Source organism: Vicia villosa, linkage group LG5 (assembly GCF_029867415.1).
Source record: "Vicia villosa cultivar HV-30 ecotype Madison, WI linkage group LG5, Vvil1.0, whole genome shotgun sequence".
NCBI classification, from domain to species: Eukaryota; Viridiplantae; Streptophyta; class Magnoliopsida; order Fabales; family Fabaceae; genus Vicia; species Vicia villosa.
This window is the reverse complement of record NC_081184.1, coordinates 118,774,417-118,799,858: the sequence shown is the minus strand read 5'-3', so window position 1 is coordinate 118,799,858 and position 25,442 is coordinate 118,774,417. Positions and strand designations below refer to the sequence as shown.

The 25,442-nt window shown below is 33.1% G+C and overlaps 1 protein-coding gene across 1 annotated transcript; it reads right to left on the bottom strand.

Annotated features, from left to right (window-relative positions):
• Nucleotides 1-14,956: 14,956 nt before the first annotated feature.
• LOC131602213 (peter Pan-like protein) lies at nucleotides 14,957-17,748 on the bottom strand. The gene is made up of 7 exons (XM_058874258.1): nucleotides 17,599-17,748; nucleotides 17,209-17,421; nucleotides 16,282-16,512; nucleotides 16,052-16,144; nucleotides 15,790-15,977; nucleotides 15,448-15,641; nucleotides 14,957-15,337 (listed from the first exon to the last, which is right to left on the bottom strand). The coding sequence occupies exons 1-7, from the start codon at nucleotides 17,599-17,601 to the stop codon at nucleotides 15,201-15,203; spliced, it is 1,059 nt and encodes a 352-aa protein (XP_058730241.1). The 5' UTR covers nucleotides 17,602-17,748; the 3' UTR covers nucleotides 14,957-15,200.
• Between the last annotated feature and the right edge of the window lie 7,694 nt (nucleotides 17,749-25,442).

The window sequence follows — 25,442 nt, the reverse complement described above, 5'->3', positions numbered from 1 at the left end:
GTTTGTTGCATCGTTTGTGGAAATCTGTGAAAGTGATTTAGGCACTTGTTTGAATCTGAGAGTTCTTTTAGCCTATTCCAATGAAAAAAAAAACTTATTTTCTTCTGTGAGAGTGTGATCCTTTGCTAACCATTCTTTGAGCCTGAGGTCAAGATAAGTATCATAATATGCACCAAGGAAATACCTGGTGAGTTTGATCTCAATAAAAAGTTTTGTTTTGGACCATCAACCATAAAATTTGGTGATGTGTTTTCTCTTTGACTTTTTTTTAGAAAGTAGGGGAGCATTCATATAATCTAAATACAGGTTGATCTCCAAGTTGGGGAGAGTCACTTTCAAAAGAAGAGTAAGTATATGTGGTAATTGGTGAAAGGCTAAAGAATTCGTAGCTTGAAAAAAAATAGAGAAAATTGATGGAAAAAGAACAACGTTTGAATATAATAGTTGTTGAAAAAAAAAGTGAGAGAGAAAAACCAAGCTACGAATGGAAAAGGATGAACGGGTGAGAGAATTAAAGTTATAGAAAAGAAGGAATGAGTTTTGAATTGGATGCTTCCCTAGATTAGGAACAACCCTTGATTATCTTCTTTTCTTTGAATCTAAACCACATTACAACCATAGAAAGACCTTCTGATTCTCAGATTCCACAAGACTTGATGCGAGCAATTTGGTGAACGTATGATATGGATCTTTGTTGATTTAATTGTTTGGATGAGTGTTTAACCCCTCTTTTATTCATCATACTTTTTGATGAGAGTGATTAGTGCTGATTCAATTACAATTGTGTAGTGTTTTGAACTTCTGGAGGTAATTTGCTTTCAACGTTTGTTTCATGTGGATGTTCTGAGTTTGCAGGTAGAAGAAGAGTATTTGACTTGGTTACTGGATTGAATCACTTGAGAAAAACTTTTTGAAAAAACTTGTTGCTTGATTGTCGGTAAACTTTGTTGGAGGTAAGTAATTTTGTTTAGGGACAAACAAAACTCTAAGTTGGGGAGAGTTTGTTAGGAGTAAATTAATGGTAAATTCATGTGTTAATATAAGTGATTTCTTCTCTAAACCAATGCAAAAATGTGATGAATCCATAGGTTTTTATTAAGAATTGAACTGAATAAGTTTAGTTCGTGCGTAAAGCAAATCGAATCACTTGTGGGTGTTATTGTTGCAGGTTTTGAGCTGAATAAGAACTTAAGAAGAACATGAGGAGGAAAGAAAGCTGGAAGTCTCAAAGGCTGAAGAAAAAGATGGAAAGTACAAAGGGCGCGCCGCGAGAGTTCCTAGGCGCGCCGCGAAAATACTTCTGTTTGAGGGGCGCGCCGCGCCAGCCCGTTGCCGCGCCGCGGCCTCGGCGTTAAAAGCCCAAAAGTTCTGTTTTAAAGCCCTAGTTTCCAAGTGGTTATAGAAAAATACTTTGTGGGAGCGAAATTAGGAGAGCAATCTGATTCTGAAGCTGAGAATAACAATAGAAGGTGGATTCTTTACCAATTGAAGGCATTCTATTGATGAAGATGAATTCCTCCATTGATTCTTGTATGTTCTTCATGTCTATGGAGAGCTAAATCCCTCTTGTTGAGTCTAAGGTAGTAGTTAACCTATGAATATACATTACCATTGATTAATCCCTGTGAACAATTGTTTGAATTTATTATCAATAAGAAACCTTGCTTTTAATTTACATCATTGTTGAATCTTTGATCGAAAGAAAGGATTTAACTTTTGCCCTAGGTTACTATATTGATTCAATTGCAATTTGCAGAGATGGAATTGTAATTGGGTTTTCATAATTATCGTTCTTAATTACTATTATCGTTATTGTGATTTGGAGAGATCGAATCTCATACCGGTAAAAGTTATCTAATTTGATTTGCAGACATGGAATCTTATTTGAGGATAAGTGAAGATAATGATTCAAAGGATTGTTCTATTGTGAATTAATTGATAATTGTATAGGATTAGGTTGATGAACCCTAAAGACTCAACATCTTTCTTTATTTGTTAACACAAAGTCCTTTACTTGCTTTTATTTTATTATTTGCTTTTGAAATTATTATTAGTATAAAACAAACCAAACCAAATTTCTTAACTCAAAATAAACAACTATAGAACGGCAGTGATATTAACCAATCCCTGTGGATACGATATATTACAGAAAATATTTACCCACAAATACTTTCAACAATTATGTCATAACCATTGTCACTTAATTGACTTATGGACAATAAGTTATGAGCTAATCCATCTACTAAAAGTACATTAGTTATAGAGAGAAAGTTACCAATGCATATGGTTCCAGAACCAATGATCTTGCCCTTCTGGTTCCCTCCAAACTTTACTTCTCCAGCAGATTTAAGCTCCAGGTCTTGGAACATAGACCTTCTTCCCGTCATGTGTCGTGAGCACCCAGAGTCCAGGTACCATGACATGTTTGCCTTTGTCTTTTGAGCCTTGAAGGAGATCTGCAACAGGAATTATCTTTTCCTTAGGTACCCACATTCTTTTGGGTCCTTTTGGGTTAGTTCTCCTCAAGTTCTGATTGAACTGAGGTTTAGCACATGATTTATCATAGGATTTTCTGGTGTGTGCAACATATTTCTTGGTGTGTGTTATGTGGAAACTCTTAGAGTTAGATGCGTGCTTTATATCATGAGAATGGCCAAACTTGAATTGATCATACAGAGGTTTGTATGTGATAATCATCTCATCAACAGGTTCAAGTTTATATGGGGTTTCACCCTCATAGCCTATGCCTATTCTCTTGTTTCCACTTACACCATATATCATAGAGGCTAGCTGACTTCTGCCAATACCTCTAGATAGAAACTTTCTGAAACTCAAGTCATATTCCTTAAGAATATTGTTCACACTTGGAATAGAATTTTCTGAATTTGAAGATGATTCAACATCTTTAGATTATTTTAAAACTTTTTCTTTCAGTTCAGAGTTTTCTATTTCAAGTTTCTTAGTTTCATATGCAAAGAGCTTTTTCAGCTTTTTGTATTTGATACTAAGTTTAGCCTTGATTTCCAGAAGTTCAGTTAAGCTGGAAACTAACTCATCTCTAGAAAGTTTAGAAAATACCTCTTCAGAATCTGAGTTTGATGTAGATTCTGATTCTTCATCAACAATGGCCATCAGTGCTATGTTTGCCTGCTCATTTTCAGAGTCTGATTCTTGATCAGAAGAATCTGAGTCATCCCAAGTAGCCATTAAGCCTTTCTTCTTTTCAAACTTTTTCTTGGGCTTTTCTCTCTGAAGCTTTGGACATTCATTCTTGTAATGTCTAGGCTCTTTACATTCATAGCACGTCACCTTCTTCTTGTCAGATCTTCTGTGTCCAGAAGATTCTCCCTTCTCAGGTCTTTTGAAGTTTTTGAAGTTCTTTGAACTTTCTCTGCTTTCTTTTCCAGAGTTGATTTACTCTTCTGGATATCAGAGATAGTTCATCTTCTTCTTCTTCTTCTTCTTCTTCTTCTTCTTCTGATTCTGACTCTTCAGAATCTTCTTCTTCAGCGTGAAAAGCGTTAGTGCATTTTTTATTATTAGATTTTAATGCAACGGACTTACCTTTCTTTTGAGGCTCGTTTGCATCCAGCTCAATCTCGTGACTCCTTAGGGCACTGATCAGCTCCTCAAGAGACACTTCATTCAGATTCTTAGCAATCTTGAATGCAGTCACCATGGGTCCCCATCTTCTGGGTAAGCTTCTGATGATCTTCTTTACATGATCAGTTTTGGTGTAGCCTTTATCTAACACTCTCAATCCAGCAGTCAGAGTCTGGAACCTTGAAAACATTGCTTCAATGTTCTCATTTTCATCCACCTTGAATACTTCATATTTCTATATTAGAGTTAAGGCCTTTGTCTCCTTTACTTGAGCATTACCCTCATGAGTCACCTTTAAGGATTCAAAGATATCATGAGTTGTTTCTCTGTTTGTTATCTTCTCATACTCAGCATGAGAGATAGCATTTAGCAATATGGTTCTAGACTTGTGATGATTCTTGAAGTCTTTCTTTTGAGAATCACTCATGGCTTGTCTAGAAATCTTGACACCTTGAGCATTCACAGGATGTGTGTAACCATCCAGCACTAGATCCCATCACCATCTTGACAAAGAAAGTAACTTTCGATTCTATCTTTCCAATACTCAAAGTTTTCACCATCAAAGACTGGTGGTCTATTGTAGCCATTGAAACTATTGCTTCCATTACCATTGTTGTTTTGTTCAAGAGTAGGAGTAGATGAACTTGTTTCAACCATTTTGACTTATGTGTTTTTCTCCCTGATTTTTTTGTCTAGCACGGTTAAGTGCTTGCACCTAGAACTGGTGCTCTGATGCCAATTGAATGAGTGAAAAACACTTAGAAAGGGGGGATTGAATAAGTGTAACTCAAAAACTTTGAAGATAAAAACAATGAACACAATTATTTTTATCCTGGTTCGTTGTTAACCAAACTACTCCAGTCCACCCCTGACAAGGTGATTTACCTCAACTAAGGATTTAATCCACTAATTCAACTGATTACAATGGTTTTCCACTTAGATACCCTCTAAGTCTTCTAGAGCCTACAAATCACAACTTGATCACTCTAGGAATCCTTTTACAATCAATGTAAAATAAAGTTTACAAGAGTTTGAATGCTTCTAATAAAGTTGTAATCACAACTGTGATATTTCTCTTAAGTTCTAAACTTAACACTCACTAAATATTACAAAGAGTTTGTGAGGTTGAAGATGAAGTTCTTTAGCTTTTGAATTTGACAGCGTTTCTGTAAGTTTTGCGCAAGTGTTATGTTCAGCTTCTGATCAGAACTTCTATATATAGACGCTTGAGAGGAAATGACCGTTGGGGTGCATTTAATGCTTTGCGTGAATAGTACAACGCTGCATTTAATGTTTCACACTTTTGTCAACTACCTCGAGCCTTGCTTCTGCTGCTTTTACTGACTTTGCCTTTTGTAGCTTCTAACGTTCCTTTTGTCAGTCAGATATTTGACGTTATAGCCTTTCATCTTGTACTTTCTTCTGGACTCAGATTTGTAGATTACAACGTTTATCTGAGTCATCAGCTTTGGTGCAGAGCATCTTCTGTCTTCTGACTTTGAAGAGCTTTGAGCGTGATACCATCAGAGCTTCAGAGTTTGTACTTCTGACTTCCATTCTTTTGATGCTTTCCAGTTCATGTTCTGATTCTGCATGACCATCTTCTGATGTCTTGCCAGAGCATGTTCTGATGAAGCCATCCAGAACTTTCTGAGTCAGTGCTTCTGAGCGCTAATTTGTGCATACTCTTTAAATATTTTCTGAAATGGAAAATGTAAAGGATTAGAGTACCACATTGTCTTATACAAAATTCATACATAATGTTATCATCAAAACTAAGAATATTGATCAAAACATTTCTTGTTCTAACAAGAGTAGGTACTAAGATATGGATATTTGTATTCATACCTGTTTATTTTAATGGATCTCTATCTACTTTGTGAGTTTTTACCTATTCACTGTGAACAATAATTTTGACGGATATTCATTCTCATTATGCAACATAGTAATAATCCCTTTGCATCACCCATAATTACATACAGGTCTTGGAGATTATGTTTGGGCTATAGAAAAATCTATCAAGTTATAATTAAAGATAGATTTTTGATGCCTTTAAATAATAATTTAATGGACAAACTTGGTGGTAATTCAATTTTCTCTAAGATAGATCTACGTCTAGCTATCACCAAGTAAGATTGGTGCAGTGTGAAAGTCACAAAATAACTTTTAAAATACGCTTAGGCTATATTTGGGAGTTTGGAGTGGAGGGGAGGGGAGGGGAAGATTTCCGAAAATGAATTTAAAAAAAAAAAATATAAAACAATATTTGACATTTTTGAAAAAATGATTTTGTTTAGAATGATAAAAGAGTCATTATCATTACAAATTTTTTAGTTTTCAAAATAGTAATAACAACCTAAAAGATATTTGAAAAATTTATGTATGTCCTTCAAAACTCTCATACAATATAATTGTTGAGTTCCCCATTTTATGGGGTTTTTGGTGTTATATATGAATAAAATCAAACTCTCCTACTCAAAATCTTTTTATTCTTTTCACCAAATTCTTTCTATTTTCCAAAGTTCTTACCTCCTCTTCAAATTCTCAAACTTAGCCTTAAAAAATGTGTGATTGTGTTTTTAAGTGACCTCTTGATTTACTGTCATTACCTTGATGAGCATATTTCTCACTTATCCATAATTTTTCAAATAATGAAAAAAAAAAATTGAATTCATTCTTCCTAATTTGACTAAACATTTTGTTCACTATAAAAGTAGGAACATTTAGGTATCAAATATATGCTGAAAGAGTATGATTGATGTCTGGCTTAAAAAATTGAACATTTAAATCTAAGACGACGAAAGTGTCTCAGAGTCAATTAAGAAATACTCTAATGTTTTGAATAGCTAAACTCTTAAAGGTTTCTAAACAAACGAGATAAACTGCGTAAGTAGGTAAATTGTTAGTTTATAGCACGACAATACACTGACATAGGAATTGCCATTTATTTCTATTTTTTTACAAACGAATTTCTCGTTATTATATGAATCGAATTTGAATGAGTAAGTCTCATACACAAATCATTGTCTTGGGTCTTTCTTTATAATTTTTATTAAAATTGATTTTTAACTATTTACAAATCAACCATAAAATTTACTATCTTAGATTAACACAAAATTATTAGAACTCGATACTCGAATCAGTCTCTGAGAAACAATATTTTTTTATTATTTTAATATTTCCATACATTTGCGGCGTGTCAACAAGTATTATAAATCTATGAAAAAGATTCACATGCTATTGCTTATGATGTTAAAAATGGAGTTGTCACCTGTCCCATGTTAGCTTTAGTTATCAAGACTGATCAAATGAGCATAAAAGATATTCTTGAGTAGCATCTATACACTCCCTTCTAACAAGTGTGTTTTTCAAAGCTACTTGACTTCTATTTTGATATTTAATACTACCTCTGGTCCCATTTATAAGAAAAAATTCCTTTTTATATACATTGAATAAATAATGTATCTGGACAATATATTGTCCAGATACATTATTTATTCAATGTATATAAAAAGGAATCTTTTCTTATAAATGGGATCAGAGGGAGTATAAGGAAGGGGTACAAATATTGCAGCAGATGCTTTATCTAGAAATGTGGGTGATTGTGCCTATCTGAAAGTCCAACAACACAAGTAGCAGACACTGACAGCCTCATTGTTCCACAATATGTCTCCAAAGTTTTACGGACCATTTCTAATACTTGGCAAAACCACTTTTTCGAGAATTTAACTTGTTACCCCCTCAAATTAGTCATGATATGTCCCAAATTGCATGAAAATTTGAAAAGACTAAAATGTCCATCCAAAATCATTTATCACATTTTTTAAAATCTGCGGAGAGTACCGGTTTTTTTAAATTCTTGGAAGATACCGGAAATTTCGCGAATACTAGTAAGTTTCCGGTATTTTTATGAAATTTCCGGTACTTTTTACCGGAAAATTTTGAAATTTACGGTATTTTCTACCGGGAATTTCAAAATTTCCGGTAACTATAAATTCTTAAAAATACCGTAAGTTTTGAAAATTTCCGGTACTGGACAAAATACCGGAAATTTTGAAATACTTAAAATTTCCGGTATTTTTATTTTTTTTTAAAAATCTATTTTTCTTATTTTTTAATTTCTGAAGAGATGAACGTTAGGTCATTCTGTTGCTGTATCTACGGAATATAGAATTTTTTTTTCGTTTTTCTAAGTTAATTGCATCTAATTCGATTTTATTTGTATTACGCAGACATTATGGCCAACCAGGAGGATTGCACAACATGCATCAACAGCAAAACATAAGTTTCATATTCAAACAAAATAAGACCCCCAAAAAAGGCCTAGCCAACATCAACAGTAAAACATAACTTCTTTGACGTTATCCAAGATAACTGAACTCTCTTGGAGCATAGTCGGGCAACATTACCATGTGTTGTATGATGAAATTAGATTCAGTGCAGATCAGCTACAAAGTTTTACTTATAACTTATACTAAACGTAATTTAAAACAACTAAAACTTTGGAGATGTTCTGCACTGAATTTATTTTCATCATACAACACATGGTAATGTGTTGGTCGACTATGCTCCAGGAGAGTCCAGTTATCTTGGATAACGTCAACGAAGTTATGTTTTACAGTTGATGTTGGTTAGACTTTTTTGGGGCCTTATTTTGTTTGAATATGGATTAGAATTACTAGTCTCATCGATCTCAGTTTGAGACACTTTTGATGTTTGTGTTTTTATTAGGTTGATGTAATTTTAGTTTTATTATGTTTGACACTATTTGTAAGATTTATAAGATGTTTTCTTTTTGAGTACTATATATACGATTACATTTACATTACACTACTATGATATACTGTGGAAAAATCATGATTCTTAACTGTTTCAAGCAAATGAATACACCATTAGAAGCAGAAAAATCATGATTCTTAAGTGTCTCATGGGTCTGGTGAACCCTGATGGTGAGGTCCACAGTATTTTAGCTAGGTTGGCGGATGTTGCCTGTGGAGGACCTATGTAGATTTATTTTGTTGTCATTGTATTATTTGTATATTTTGTACGAACATCTTATGTGTGAACATCTTTTTTATTGCATAATCTTTTTGGCTAGTACATGTTTCGAGTAGATAACGAACATCAAATGACAAATAACAAACAAACATAGTTAACAAACATCAGATGACAAACAACAAACAAGAATAAACAGTACTCTGAACACATGAAAACCTAGGAACTACCGGAAGACTCTGGACGAATCAGACACTTCATTATGTCGTCAACGGATCTTTGAATCTGCGCATCCAATTCGATCGGACCTTTAGTTATCCTACGGCGAAATAATTTCCACATGGCCTTCACATCTTCATCATTCTTCAACTCCATTAAGTTGTATTTCACCTTTCCATTTGTATCAATCCAGTCCTCGCGAAACTTGATCTTTGTCACCCTTTTGTTATCAAAATCAGACAGCAAATTATTCAACGTTTCTTTCAAGGTGGCAAAGGATTCAGGCCCATTTGAAATATTGGTTTGAACAACAGGATTGCGGCCATTGAAATACACTTCTACATTGATAAAATACTGAGGAAGAAGCATTTTGTTTAAATGATATGTTATCACATAACCCAAACACCCCTATTTATACAAATGTGTCGGTGCAATCAGGACCCTCCAAAAGTGTCGGCAAAATCTCAACGGTTTAAAAAAACAAAAAATTGAAACATACCGGAATTTTAGTTTAATTGAAATTTCTGGTATACCAGAAATTTGAAAATTCCAGTATACCGAAAATTTCAACATTCTGGTATACCGGAAATTTCAAATAAACTAAATTTCAGGTATGGTGTACCGGAAATTCCAAATTAACTGAATTTCCGGTATTTCGCACCGGAAATTTTGTGATGCATACCAGAAATTTGCTTTAGAAATTCTTTGTTTCTCACATTTTTTAATCAGGGGTAAAATTGGATTAAAAAATAGGGGGGGTGGCAAGTTAATTCCTCCACTTTTTCTTTGGAACTACCTCACTTCGACAAAAAATAAGAAGAAAAGGTTGTATCTTCAAAAGACAATGAAAAAGCCGATTTTGCTCCATACTTTTCAAAAAATCATAGAAGAAACTTGAAGACAAAACCCGCGACTCCAAAAAAATTGAACCAAACACATTTTATTATGAATATGCCCTCCCCTCCATCTATCTCGAACCAAACACACCCTAAAAGTGACGGTTTTATATTTCACTCTTTTTACCTAATTTTTGTATTCACGTAATCCTCAATCTTGGACATTTTTTGGAGTAACAAGTTTTAAATTTATTAAACAAGTATTCTAACAACAATGCTAAAGTCAATTATCAAGATACTCGTGTGTCCGATACGATATAAATATATTTAAATATACGTGTAAATTTGAAATGAGTTAATTAATCGTAAGATAAATAGTGGTTGTATAAACTCAATTATATGAAATAAGTCTTGTGTTGATAGTGAGTCGTGAGATAGAAAATTAGTTGTTTACATGATAGTTTAATATTATGCTATTTGATACGATATAAAATGTATATAGATACACATATAAATTGAAATAATTTACTTAATTGTTAAATGAACAATGATCATATAAACTCAATTAATGTTGATTAAAATAAAATAAGTATTATGCTGATAGTAATGTGTTGGATGAAAAATTAGTTGTCTGCATGACTATGGAGTACTATCCAATTTAATATAGTATAAAATGTATTTAGTTATAGATGTAAATTTAAAATGAGTTATATAATTGTAAAATGAACAATGATTATATAAACTCAATTGTCCCAAAATAAATAAATAAATGGAACTCGTGAGATGGTGATTTTTTTTTTTTTTTACATTTGAAAATAAATATTTTATCTCTTAAATAAAGACAATTGTTGATTAAAATAAAATAGACATTGTCCTGTTGTAATAAGGAAAGTTAGTTGTCTTCACTACTATTGAGTATTATCCAATTTGATACGAGATAAAATGTATTTAGATACTTATGTAAATTTGAAATGAATTACGTAAGATGAACAATGATGATATAAACTCAATTAATGTTGATTAAAAATAAAATATGTATTGTGTTGATTTTGACCTGTGAGATAGAAAATCAGTTGTCTGCATTATATTGAATATTATATAATTTAATACGGTATAAAATATATTTAGATACACATATAAATTTAAAATGAGTCACTCAATTGTAAAATGAACAATAATAATGATATAAACTCAATTAATGTTGATTAAAGATAAAATAGGTATCGTGTTGATAATGGTCCGTGAAATGAAAAGTTGGTTGTCTGCATGATTATTGAGTATTATCTAATTTGATATCGCATAATATATATTTAGATATACATGTAAATTTGCAATGAGTTAGTTAACTGTAAAATAAACAATGATCATATATCTAATTGTATTAAATAATCATTCAAAAAAGAAACAAGAATTTGTGAGATGGAGAGAGAAAAAATATATATTTGAAATAAGAAATTTGTCTTTCAAAGTAAAGACAATTATTGATTAAAAACAAAATATATATTGTGTTGATCGTGACCCGTGAAATGAAAAGTTAGTTGACTATACAGGAATTAAGTATTATCAAATTTGATAAAATAATTTATTAATTTTATAACTATGAACTGTTTTTTAATAACTATGAATAATATCTTAATAACAATCAAATAATTGTGTTTTTTTGTTGAGATTAAATTTTGTATTTTGTAAAATCGTGGGCTCCAATTGGTGACACTATTGTTAAAGAAGTTCAGCTAATGTAGAGTAACCCTGAGATCTTAAAGGATGTGAACCAAACTGAGTTGTGTTTGAACCCCAAGGTCCCAAATTCTTCACTTGTTCATTAGTTTCAGTCTATTTCTCTCTGCAACACAGTTTAGAAAGTTCTGAGTAAGGTTATTGTTAGCATATTGAAGGAGTTGATAGTCAACATAATTGGTCCTTATCAAACAGGTTTCATAACAGGGAGAAATATTCAAGAAAATATCATTGTTGCACAAGAGATGTTTTATTATATGAACAAAATGAAAGGGAAGCAAGGTTACTTTGTGGTCAAGGTGGACTTAGCTACGGTGTATATCTAAAATGGAGTTTCATAAATAATGTGCTCTATGAAATTGGTTTCTCTGAGAAGCTTATTCAGATCATTATGTCAGCTATTTCATTTGTGAGTATAAGCATAAGATGGAAAGGCAATGAATCAAATTACTTTCCTCCCAAGAAAGGTATTCGACAAGATGACCCTATTTCGCGTTATATATTTGTGCTCTACATCGACAAACTCTCTCACATGATTAGTGAAGTCGTGGAAAAGAGAGATTGGATATGAATTAAAGCATGAAGGAAAGAGCCAGTTATCTCTCATCTGATGTTCGCAAACGACCTCCTCCTCTTTGGTAAGGCTACTTATAAATAGATGCAATGTGTGGAAAATGTGTTTGGGAACTTTTTGTCATCAGTCTGTTCAAAAAGTAAGTCTTGAGAAAACTAGAGTCTTGTTTTCAAATAAAACCCCAATTGTGGTCAAAAGAGAGATTATGCAGTTATCAGTTTTTAAGGAGACAGGTAATTTAGACAAGTACTTAGGAGTGCCTTTAACTGGTAAAACCCCTAGGCACAAGGACTTTAACTACAAAGAGAGAATATTAAGTTGAAACTTAACAGATGGAAAGCTAAGCACCTATCGTTTGCAGAAAGAGTAACTCTAGCAAAAACTGTTTTGGAAGCACTGCCCACCTATACAATGATGTCCACCTCCATTCCCAAAGCAAGCCTAAAAGAAATTCAAGCAATTCAAAGAAACTTTATTTGGGGTGATATTGAAACTGCAAAGCATCTTCATGTGGTTAAATAGCTTTAAGAATGTAGGAGGGTTAGGATTAAGGAACCTTGTTGTGTATAATAAACCTTGTCTACTGAAGTTTGGGAGGAAACTTCTCGGTGGCGATAACAGCCTTTGGAGCCAGGTAAGGGTAAGTATGGCCGTGGTAATGAAATATCTTCAACTGTTACTATCAAGGTTAGTGACTCTAGCCTGTGGAAGAATATTGGGAAAGACTCGAACTTGATGAAAACTCAAATCAGATTGGATATTGGGAATGGGGAGATGACTAATGCTTGGACTGATGATTGGCAACCTTCAGTTATTATCATGGATGATGCAAGAATATTAGATTTAAACATTGATTTAACATCAAAGTTACAGAGTTGGTGAATGAAGAGGGTGATTGGAATTGTGACTGGCTCAAGAGTTTTCTACCTCAGGACATTGTTGTGGAAATCCTTGTTATTCATCTGCCTTGTAAGAATAATGGCATGGATCTCTGTCAGTGGAAGTAAGCCACTCATGGAGATTTTTTTTGTCAAGGATGCTTACTACACTTTGAGCACCACTAGCAGGAATTTCGACCATGATGCTGATTGGAAGAGGAATTGAAATTTGCAGATACCTGAAAGGATTAGGGCCTTTATGTGGCAAATCAAACATGACAGCCTCATTACCAATATGCGTCTCAGTAATATGAACATTGGTGATCCTCACTGCTGTGATTGTCCAAATGAAACTAAATAGTTCTTCATGCTTTGAGAGATTGTTCTCCTGTGAAAACTGTTTGGCTCTCGCTTGTTCGAGAGCATCTGTGGTCTGATTTTTTTATACAGGTTTGGAGGACTGGATGCACATGAACCTTCAGAATAACTTAAGCCACAAGAACACATAGGATTGGAGTGCTCTTTGGGCTACAACTTGTCACGCCCTCTAGTTTCGGCGCAATAAAAGAATTCACGGTGTCAATTTCATCATGCCAAACAATTTGGTAGAAGACATTCAGAGACGTTTCAGGAATACAAGATTAGCTATGCTCTGCAAAAGAATTGTTGCATTCATAATTAAGTTTTAACTCACATTAGATGGTAACCAGCGCAAGAGGATATCGTTACACTAAATGTGGATGGTGTTGCGAAAACTACTGGCAAAGCAGGGAGTGGGAGCTTTAATCAGGGAATGCCATGGCAGGTGGCTTGGAGGTTTCTCAAAGAATATTGGTGTCTGCAGGTTCTTTTCTACAGAGTTGGAGGGTTTATAAGGCTTTTAATGTGCTTGAGGGAAAGGCTTTAGCAGGATTGAAGTCCAAACTGATAACAAGTGCATTGCTAATGCTATAAACAAAAAGCTTGTTACGGTTAAGGAAGGTAATGGCATGTACAAGTAAATTCAGAATTGTTTATCGAAGGAAAGGGAGATCATCTTCAGTCACATGCATCGTGAAGCCAACCAGAGTGGTGATGCTCGGACTAACAAAAATTTACTGCATTGCTAATGCTATAAACAAGAAGCTTGTTAAGGTTAAGGAAGGTAATGGCATATACAAGTAAATTCAGAATTGTTTATCGAAGAAAAGGGAGATCATCTTCACTCACATGAAGCCAACCAGAGTGTTGATGCCAAAAGTTTACTTCATGGCATAAGTCTCCATATTTATAATGATTGCCCTGATGAGCTTAATGATGTAACCACGTAGGTTGTTGTCAGGGTTTCCATTCCCCGTTTTGAAGTTTTTTAGTTTTCTTTTTTTTGGGCATTTGGCCCTCCCTTTTCACAAAAAAAAAAATTGTATTTTAATAATAATATTATTATATTATTATGTGTTTCTCTTCATTCCACTCTAAAGAGTTTTAAAAAAAATTATGTTTAGAAAAAATAAAAATAAGAAAGGACAAAGAAAATGGAGAGAAAATTAAAATAAAAATGAGAAAGTGTGAAGAAAAAAAATGCAAAACAAATTTGAAATTTGAAAAATAATTTTGCCAATTCTCAAGTTGTGATTGATTTAAAAAAATGATTCATTAGATGATTACTAAATAGTCCTTAATGTTAATAGTGTATTAACATCAAAAGATAATTGATAATTCAAGACATTTGCTAGTATGTTTTATTAATTGATATCTAGTTAATTTTCCATCTCTTATAGATCAAATAGGACTGTTTCTACCAGAAAACTAAACATAGGCCTGGCCTCTTTGGATTTGCTTGTACTGTGTCTCAATTATTTCTTAGGCAAAAAATCTCAGAAATCATATCAGTTCTATTTATATACAAGTTTCATTTAATATCAAATTATGAGAAAAATAGATACCAGTAATAAGTTAGTGAAACCCATTAAAATAGATTTAATGAATTTCATAAAAATGAATTTGTCAAATTTTCTATTTTTTATAAATAAATAGTAAATAGAGAAGAGATATATGGAACAAATCCAGTCAGGTGCGCAGAGCCTCCATGGATTTTCAATAAAAATAAAGTGATTTTTCATTTCAATATAATCTATTACTTTCTAAATGCTTTTGACATTAATGAGTGATCTATACTAGATTTATGGTTTTTAAATTATACTAGTAATTGTAAAACATAGTGAACTTCTGGCAGAAAAGAAAAGTCATATAGCTTACTCAAAATTGGTAATGATTTAACAGGAACAAATGAATTGTATGCTGCAGCCACCAGAATGAATAACAAACTTCCCGATGGTACCTTTCATTTTAAAAGTGTTATGGATTGTTACTATGCTCCTAATCAAGCTCTTCATCATTATCCTCTAGATCTTCTCCATCTTCATCTTGATCATCATCTTCACCGCCTTCTGAATCTTCGTCATTATTGTCGATCTCATTATCAGTTTTTCCTTTGTCACCAGGTTTTCCTGACGCTGAAAGAAATAGAACAACGGAAATGTTAGTTAATCTCCACTATCAAAAAGATAACAAGAGTGAAGCTTTTATGGTTGTTCTCTATCAGCGAAAGTGTAGGATGATGTACCAAATTCACTGAAGAGGACTTCACCCGAACACAATCCCTTCTCAATCCTAACGAGTTGAAGAGTCATCCTTGGACCAATCTCTTGAAGTCTCACAGCACTTTTTGTAGCAGCCCGGTTAACTCTACCAATATTACTAGACAAAGTCACTGTTGCTGCTTCTTCATCTGCTTCACTTTCTGATCCATAGCCAGCCCTTACAAATCACAAGTGAAAAATAAAAATGAGGCATTAACTACGGTTAATTATTTTGTATAACACAATTATACTGTCTCTTCTTCCAGCTAATCATTCAAATTGAAGAAAAAAAAATGAAAGCTTATGTAAAAGAACAAGTATCTTACTTTGTGACAAAATCACTCACGTCTTGAAGATTCCTTAGATCAGGAACCTGATGGCTTTGAACAAGTTTTCTAATTCTCCGTGAAACACCTATAGGTTGTAATCTAATCGAATAATGCCGAAAATCAATGAGCTTAGTGTCTTTGTTGTAATTAAGCAACACAATTCTTTGACAAGATGCGAGTTTAACCTGAAAGATGTTGTGGCATTAGGAGACGGACTTGGATGTCAAGTCTTTAATTTGTTAGTGTCTAGGAAACTCACAGTTTTAACGTCGATTGTTGGAAAAATATTCTGGAACATGTTAGTTGTAAGTCGTAGAGGTAAATCTCCACTGACAAATCCAGAAAGCACAATCTGATACAAAAACATGACAACATCAATATTAAATATAGCCTTCAATTTGATATGATTAAAAGGCAAAACATAGTCTGACATTCTGTTTTTTACTTTCTAATTATAATTCTAATAAAGTAAACAGATAAACACATTACCAATGCAGAGTTTTTAAAAAGATCTTTAGGGCAACGAGGACGCAATTGAGATCGAGCAATATCAGCAGCCAATGCGTATTCTTGTATCTTAAATGTAAGAGTAGGTCCTTGTGGGGTAGTTGCAACCCTCAAGTAAGGTGCAGATGCAGTTTTTGACAATATGAGGAAATGTGTAACACCCATTGGTCCAGCAACGTTTAAAAAGTCTCTCAGACTATTCCTTTTCTTTTCCTGCAAAATAGGAAACACAAGAGTATATAGTCAAAACTAGCATTCAAGCCACCACGGATGAGCCCGTTCGATTAATTTTTCTAGAAAGTCTCAATTTAAGAAATTGAAAAACTTTAAGGGTCAATTTGATAAGCTTTTCAAGAAGATCCTATGAAAAGAGACATTAAAAGAGTCTTTTAAGATTATTGATATTTCTTTAACAATAGCTTCCAATTTTTTCAGAAGCTATCTCATTTAAATTTTCCTTGAGTGTAAGAACCACAGACTTATAAGAACCTTTGCGTGAGTGTAAGAACCACAAACTTATTTTTACTGAGAAACTCCCATAAGTTATAACCTAATCCAACCTACGACTATGATAACAGAATAAGGTAGCATGTTGCAAATAACCACTCCCATCATTCTCCAGATAAAACATTGTTTTACCAAAGTTAATCAATCATTCCAAAGGTCTCCAAACAAATAAAATATCTTATTCCATATACGTGTTAGACTCTACATAGGCACATAAGTAACTAAACTATTTACCAGAACAACAACATTTTCATTATCTTCGAAGCATTGTGAATGAAACACACATATTCACAATAATAAACACTGTAACTCTGTAAGACAGTTTGTTTGAGCTTATGACAAACTTTGTTATAGAAAAGCTTATAACAAGAGTCGTAAAAAAAACAAGAAATGAATATTAACCTTGAGACTGAGTGCAGTATAAGGAAGCATCAACTTCCTAAGGTCCATCTGAAGCTGTTTAAGAGGAACAGGCAACTTCCCTCGTGCAAAAACAAAACTTTTCGGTATCTTCTTCCCCGTAATGGGATCAACACTGGGTTGTGACTCTGGTTGCTTATTATTCCTCTTGTTCTTGGTGATAACAGGCCTTCTAAACCCATTTTGCTTCTTCCTCTGTTTCATTCATTACAAAAGTAGGGTAAATTTCCAAATTGAAAAAAAAATACAAGTTCAATTTTTAAGCTAGGGTTTGATACTAAATACACAGTTCAATAATCGAAATTTAAAAATATGTAAAATCTAAATGAACAAAGTGATGATGATGATTGGATATAGAAGAAGAGAGGGTACCATGGTTTGAGGCGGATTGTACTGAAGATTAGCAGCGGCGCCGGAGACGGAGAGAGACGACGGAGAGTTGGAGGTGTGGGTGAGTTACGGCTGCTGGTGCTAGGTTTCCTAGCATATAGCAGAGAATTGAAAATATTTGAAGTAAGTCGGGTCGGGTTATGTTTATCTAACCTGGTGCCCGACCCAGAATATGTTGATTTTATTTTATTTTGAAAAAAATAATGTAAAATTATTGAGTTTAATGGTAGTGATGGGTGAGTGTAGTGTAAAAAATTATTACACATTTATTCAATTAAAATATTTTAAAATATTAAATCATATATAAGTGTTTTAAAAAATTTCATCTAACTTTGTGGGATACATAATTGTCTAGGGGTGTAATCGGATCGGTTTGGATCGGTTTTTGGTAAAAAAACGTTTGAATCAATAATATCTTCATCGGTTTGGTTTGGTTCGGTTTTTAACATTTTTAAAAAATAGAACCGAACCAAACTAACCGGTTTGGTTTAGTTCAGTTGATCGGTTTTCAATGTTTTTTTTTTCAAATCATTATATTTATCAATGTATTATCCACTTTCGTGTTTCTCAATGTATTTTATGCTATTATTTTTTTAAAATAATATATTTCATGTCATTTATTTTATGCTTTATTTTTCCAAACATGTAAGTTGCTCTTAATCCATATGAATCAGTGACATGCTTTCATTGCATAATGAAATAAATTCACTGTAAAATAAAAAAGTATAAACTTGGCATCAAAATGTTGGAAATAGATTTGAAAGCTTGACAAATAGAACGCAGAAAAACGCATCAGTTAACATATTTCACACCTTAAATACACATCAAAACTATTTTGTAACAAGACTAGAAGGAATTTTGTTAAAGGAGAATAAACCAAAAAGGTAAAAACAAATATGAAAATAACGAAGAGAACTTGAACACGAAGAAGGAGATTATAACATATCATAATGACGATAGTGAGAGCAACATTTGAGGCGGAAAACTAGAGAAGTAGTTTAGTGAAAGCAAGTTTTTCGTGACTTGTAATTTTTACTTTTTATGTTTTGGAGTTTGATTCTATGTGCATGTTTTGCTGAAAGGAAGAAAGTGCAAATAAAGATGGAGAATGATTGGAACGATACAAAATTTAAGCTTAATGATGGGTGGAATAAAAGGTTTATAGCATAATTATTTCCATTGGTTCTGTTCATCGGTTTGGCAGTTTCTAAAAATTAAAACCGAGAATCGAACCAAACCACATCGGTTTTTATTGGTTCGGTTTCATAATCGAACCATAAACAATTGATTTTATTTTGGTTTGGTTTGGATTCTCGGTTTTATTGGTTTTTTCTGATCCACGTACACCACTATAATTGTCATTGATTGATAGTGTAAAAATACCCGTCATTTTCTCAAAATTATTTACTAAACTAACAAAAGGGGTTTTGTTTAATATTTATTTTTTAACCAATAGTGTTAGATAAATATTAATATTTTTTTACTTTTAAGAATAGTAAAATCTAAAATCGTTTTATTAAATATTTGAAGGCCTAAGTTATGAGTGCTAAGTATGGGTGGAAATAGGTTAGGTTAGGCTTTATAAAGCTTGGGTCTGACCTATGATAAACTTGAAAGGCTTAAGTCTGGCTTGTGGCCTATAATAGATTCTCTTTTTTTGCCTGGACTGGCCTTTTTCAAAGTCTGATCTGCCCTGAAAGCCTATTTAAAAGTCTATTTTTTATTATGGTTTTCAATTAGTCATATTATTTAAAAAACCTTATGATTCATCCTATATATATATATATATATATATATATATATATATATATATATATATATATATATATATATATATATATATATATATATATATATATATATATAGGCCGGCCTATTTAACCTTTGTTCTAATATATATGCATATGTAGGTTTGTTTATTAAGCCTTTTTCCTAATTTACATGCAAACATATGCCAATCTATTTAGCCTATTTTTAATATACATGAAAATATAGGCCGGTCTATAAGGCTTCATTGATTTTTTTAATAGCCTGACCTATTTTATTAAATAGGCTTTTAAAAAAAACCTAAGCTTGGCCTTTTTGTTAAATAAATCTGGCCTTATATAGGCTAGGTCATAGGCCCCTGTACGTCGGTCTGGCCTATTCTCACCTCTAGTGCTAAGGAAGGCTTAATTTAAGTCGGTATGCTTCCTATCTCATATGTGTATTTGTATTTATTTCATGGATTAAATTTACAATTTTGAAATGTTATTCCTAAGAATTTTATTGTTGGAAATATAATTTCAATCAATTTGTTTGAAACGTTATTTAGGTTGTTATGAATATTTTGAAATTTTATTTTATTTATAATTTTAAAAATTTAAAATTAAATAAAAAAATATTAAAATAATATATAAGTAGGTAGTTATATTGATTATTTTTTTATGGGAAAGCAAGATTCTCACATTTTGACATGGAATAAATTTTTGAAGTTCCATGAATAAATTATATTCCAAAGAATGAAAAGTACGTATGAATAATTTGTTAAAATTTTAAACAAATATGGGAATGTGGGATTCCCAACCTCACATTTAGAGGTGGGAATAGGCCAGATTGATCTACAAAAGCTTATAGCTTAGCCTATTTAAGGTTAGGTCAGATCAAACCTATTTAATTAAAAGGTCATGCTTAGGCTTTTTTAAAAAGTTTATTTAATTAAATAGGTCAGACTTAAGCTATTAAAAAAGCCTATAAAGCGTTATATGTTTACCTATATATATATATATATATATATATATATATATATATATATATATATATGTTGACCTATATATACGTATTTATTAGAAGAAATGTTAAATAAGTTGACCTATAAACGCTAAATATATCGACTTATATGAGCATATATAGGCTGAGCTATAAGACTTCTTAAGTAATATAGATTAATTAAAAATCTTAATGAAAAACAAACTTTTAAATAGGCTTTTAAGTCAGACTAGACTTTTAAAAATGTCAGGTAAGGCCATAAAAGAGAGTCAATAATACGCCATAGGCTATACTCAAGCCTTTTAAATTTATCGTAGGTCAGACTCAAGTCTTTTAAAGCCCAACCTAGCTTATTTCCACCCCTACTCACATTCTTAAAAATCCCATTTGAATCTATCAAACAAACACCCATTATGGTTTGTCCTGGTTTAAATTTTGTTGTTTATTAATTTATTTTTTGGATTTATTTATCGTAATTGAGTATTCTTACATAATAATGCAATTTAGAGTTAGTGTTAAATCATTTTACGCATGAATAAATTAAACTATTTTCTTAAAGTCCACGCATTATGGTTCTAGTCAATTAGTTAAATTTTTTAATCAAGAAATACATTAAAACACAATTTGAATCACGTCAATTAAATAGCACTTCATTTTTCTAAATAAGAGAATTGGTTGACTTGAATAAAAAAATTATATGTTAAAATTAGAAATTGATTTTGAATTTTTGATTGGAATCATGAAAAGTGTGATTCAAATCAAAAGTTGAATATGAAAAATAGGATTTTGTCTCTGTATTTTTCATTTAATCATAGAAAAGTCTGACTTGAATTATAAAGATCTTGATTCGAATCACAATATGACATGAATGAAAAATTACATGAATAATTAGAATTTTGGTTATGTATTTGTGATTCAAATCATGGGTTTGTCTAACTCGAATCAATGACTCGAATCTTAAAATAATCTGATTCGAATCATAAATTCAATTTTTGGATTTTTAATTCTTTGATTCAAATCAATTACTCAATTAAGTCTAACCATACCATTTGCTCTTGACTCGAATCAAATGGACATTTGTCTCGTTATTTTGCATTATCTCTATCACATATATAAATTATTTTTCATAAATCTAGAATATAACATGCATATGATATTGATAATCATTTTGAGTTTTTGTTTGAAAGTTTCTCAACCCACCCCATAGGTCTCTTACACACCACGCAAATTTCCATTTTTGCCCCCTGTTTCCGTAGATGCACATCCGGAAGCACCCCATTTAAAAAAAAAAATTGATTCCTTCCGTAGATGCATCTACGGAAGCGTATAAAATAAAAGAAAGCACAGTTAACTTCACCTTATTTTCATTTTAATAATACTTTCGTAGATGCATCTACGAAATATGGTGAAATAGCGTGTTCCGTAGGTGGATCTACGGAACAGTCTTTTTTTATTTTTAATTCATGTCATTTTCAGATTCAGTAATGCAATTTAAAGACAACAATAAGTAGACCAATAAAAATACAATATATAAATAATGTCGGTCAAAGTGTCGAGTACATCATCAAATATAAACAAAAATAAAATATAAATACATCATCAAATATAACTACTGAGTATGTCGGAGGTTCTCGTGCGTACCATTATGCGCATCCCCTCCGAATCCACGAAGGGATCTGCTGGCTCTACCCCTAACATCAAGTGTCCTACGGATCCTGGCACGATGTCGACGGTACAAAAATCCACTCTTTGCCATCCTGGTCATATCATCCAGCACACGCCTAGAAGCAGTACCCTCGGGGAATAAACCCTCTGCAATGGCTCCAATGCCCCTGTCAGCTATTTGACGACACAGAGGAAGATGATCCTCAGTGTGGTCAAACTGAGCCTGATGCGCACGAAGAATCTCCTCGTGGGCTGGTATGGGAGGACCTCCCTCTGCAGCTGGAAGCATGTATGGATGTGAGACTCTATAGTACCATGTGATGTACCCTTCGGCACAACTCCAGTCGTGTTCTGCTAGCGTCACCCGTGCCTCCTCAGGGACCATGTGATGCTCCCAATATGCAAAGGCCTCATCTAACTACCTGCGGGTCACGGCGATGGGAGTTGTAACACGAGGATCGCGAGGTATCGTCTACTCATATCCAAACTGACGCATGACGCACTCCGGAAGGTAGCGTACAACAATGGTCGAGCCGGCGTCCAACCATCCAGAATACAGAGTTAGCTCGTCAAACGAAACCGCAATCCGATGCTCATCATAACAGCAGCATCTGATGTCCTCAGTGGCCATGCGGTCAAGAGAGCGCCTGTAGGGATCCGGCACCTGGTTCCCTCTAAGGGGGGTGAAGCACTGGCACGTGGCATGACCTCTGTGTACTCTTTTACCTCTCCCCAATAAATAATATCTAGGAAGTGCTCTAGTATCCAACCCTGGAAAAAAAACACAGTTATTTTCAAGTACAATAAAAAAACTATAAAAAATAGAAAAGTGTAAGATTATTACCAACAAAAGAGTACAAATGCCTGCAACTGTCCTCGCCTTCCACAAATATCCCTATCCAAGTCTATGATAATTGTACGCCAGTACAGCCGCTCCCTAGTTGTACACATGGATACGTGTTATATCCGATAAGTACGTTAGGTAGACGATGTCTATGTACGTCGAGCTCGTGTCCACAAAGAGCTAAGTGCCTATCAAATATAGGAAGTAACATCTCAGTGCCCGCTCTTTGTATATAGCTTGATCCAAGTCATCCCTCTCAGCCTGTAGTGCCGCAGTGAGCTCCTCGTGTCCTCTCCACCTCCCCAAGGGCGTCATCGGGATCAGTCCCTAGCTCAGCAATCAGCATCTCCCGAGCTTCCGCCTTCATCATCCTACTGTGACAAATGAGGGTACCCCTGATAGGAAGATGAAGTAGGCATGCCACATCATCTAGGGTGATGATAATCTCACTGTGGGGTAGATGAAATGAGGATGTATCAGGATGCCATCTCTCCGCGAAGGCCGCAAGCATACCATTATGTATGGTATCGTAGCCGAGCATGCAGAGGTTTGTAGCAACCTGCCCTACAAATTAAGATTTTAGAGTCGCCACCTATTCTACCAGGGCGAATAGGAAACCCTACGCAGTTAAGAGATTCTGGGTAAGTTATTATATTCAGGTCAAGGAAAGGTGTTAGACACCCTTAACCCTTTCCTAAGGTTTTCATTTAAGGTTTGTAAGAGTATTATGGTAAGGTTTAGTTTTATAGCTAAGAAAATGAATAGGGTGAAAAGTGAGATTTAAAACCTAATTGAGGTTTTGGGGAAGGGGGCTCGCCTTGGTTATCCAAGTGCCTACGTACCTCCCTATGGAGGATCAGAGTCTACGTAGTTCGGGACAGGGTTGTACACCTTAGAATTAATATGAGGTTGTTTGAAGGTATTTTGAATTACCTTATCGCAGTTTCGTAGTTTTGAAATTTGTAGTTTATGAAAGATATGTGTTTTGATGTGGCGTACAACCCTAATTATTATATGTTCCATTAATCGCGATGATCAATAGGTTTGATCACCATAATTAACAAATAAAATAAAGAATTGCTAATTATTCTTATCGATTGATTTGATTATCACCGTTAGCAAATTGATGTGTTTTAATAGATTATTTGAATTGTTTTGGGAATTGAATTATTTTATTATTAACCATCGCAACCAATTAGTTTGATTAAAACGATTAAGAAATTAATGAAGAATTTTAATTATCGTTAATTGTCTTAATCAATAGGTTTGATTAAAACAAATAACAAATTTATGAAAATTACTAATCATCGTAACCAATCGAATCGGTTAAAACCCTTAGCAAATAAACCCTATTTGAATATATTATTTAATTAAAATGGAATAATTTATTATTAATCATCGTAATCAATTGGTTTGATTAAAATAATTAACAAATCGACCTTAATATAAATTAGTTTGACAAAATTAATTTTGTCGCTAATTATCGTAATCAATTGGTTTGATTAAAACAATTAACGAATTAAACCTTTCATGTGCATATAAAATTATATTAGATTAAAAATTAATTTGAATATTTTTAATCAGAAAATCCTAGTTAATCCAAGCAATTTCACCTGTAGAGGAAAATCCTAAAACGAAACCCTAAAATCCAACAATGGTGAATCATGGTATAATCACACAAACAACGAATTAATTGCCCAGAATCATTCTAAACATCACCACAAACCATAATATGCAATCAAAATTCATGTATGATGCGTGAATCATAGTATTCGACCTTAGATTGTAAGTGACATACCGTGGCTTAAATGGAGATGATTTTGGAGGTGTTGATGTCGTGTGATGATCCAAGCAGCTTCAGGGACCTTTAAGGATTGTATTGCAACCTTCAGAATGCTTTAAAACCTTTCCAAACTCCAAAATCGAATTTGTGTTCTTGAGTGAAAATTTTGCTCTTTGAATAGGGTTATTGCTTCAAAATTCCGTCCCCTTCTTGCTAATAGGTCATGGTATTTATAGGGAATGAATTAGGGTTTAAAACTTGGAAAGAAAGTCTTTGATTGATTGGAGAAATATTTGATTGAAAATAACATGTGAACTTGCTATTTTTATTCCAATTTGATACCAATCTTTCCAATATCTCTTTGCACGAAATTTGGTTGATTATGCGGCATAAATGATGATTGGATTTGGTTACAAATAGATTCTCAATCAAATCTTTGATTTTTCCTTTATTTATCTGATTTAAATCACCTTTTTTGAATGAATAAAATCCAAATAAAATCAAATATTCATCAAAAATTCGTGGCCTTGAGATTGGATTTATTTGATGACTTGAGGACCAAGATTGGATCATAAAAGATTGGGCTTCTTTGCAAAAAATCTAATTTGGGCCTTATTTAGTTCACATGTTTCACCCAAAAAATGTTCAACTTTGACAAGGCATATCTCCCTTAATTTTTAAGATATGGAAGAGTTCTAGGACTTTTTGGAAATCTCAAGATGTTCTCTACAAGCCACTTTGGAACCGTTTTTGTATTTGGAGATTTTATCTTGAAGATATGGCTCC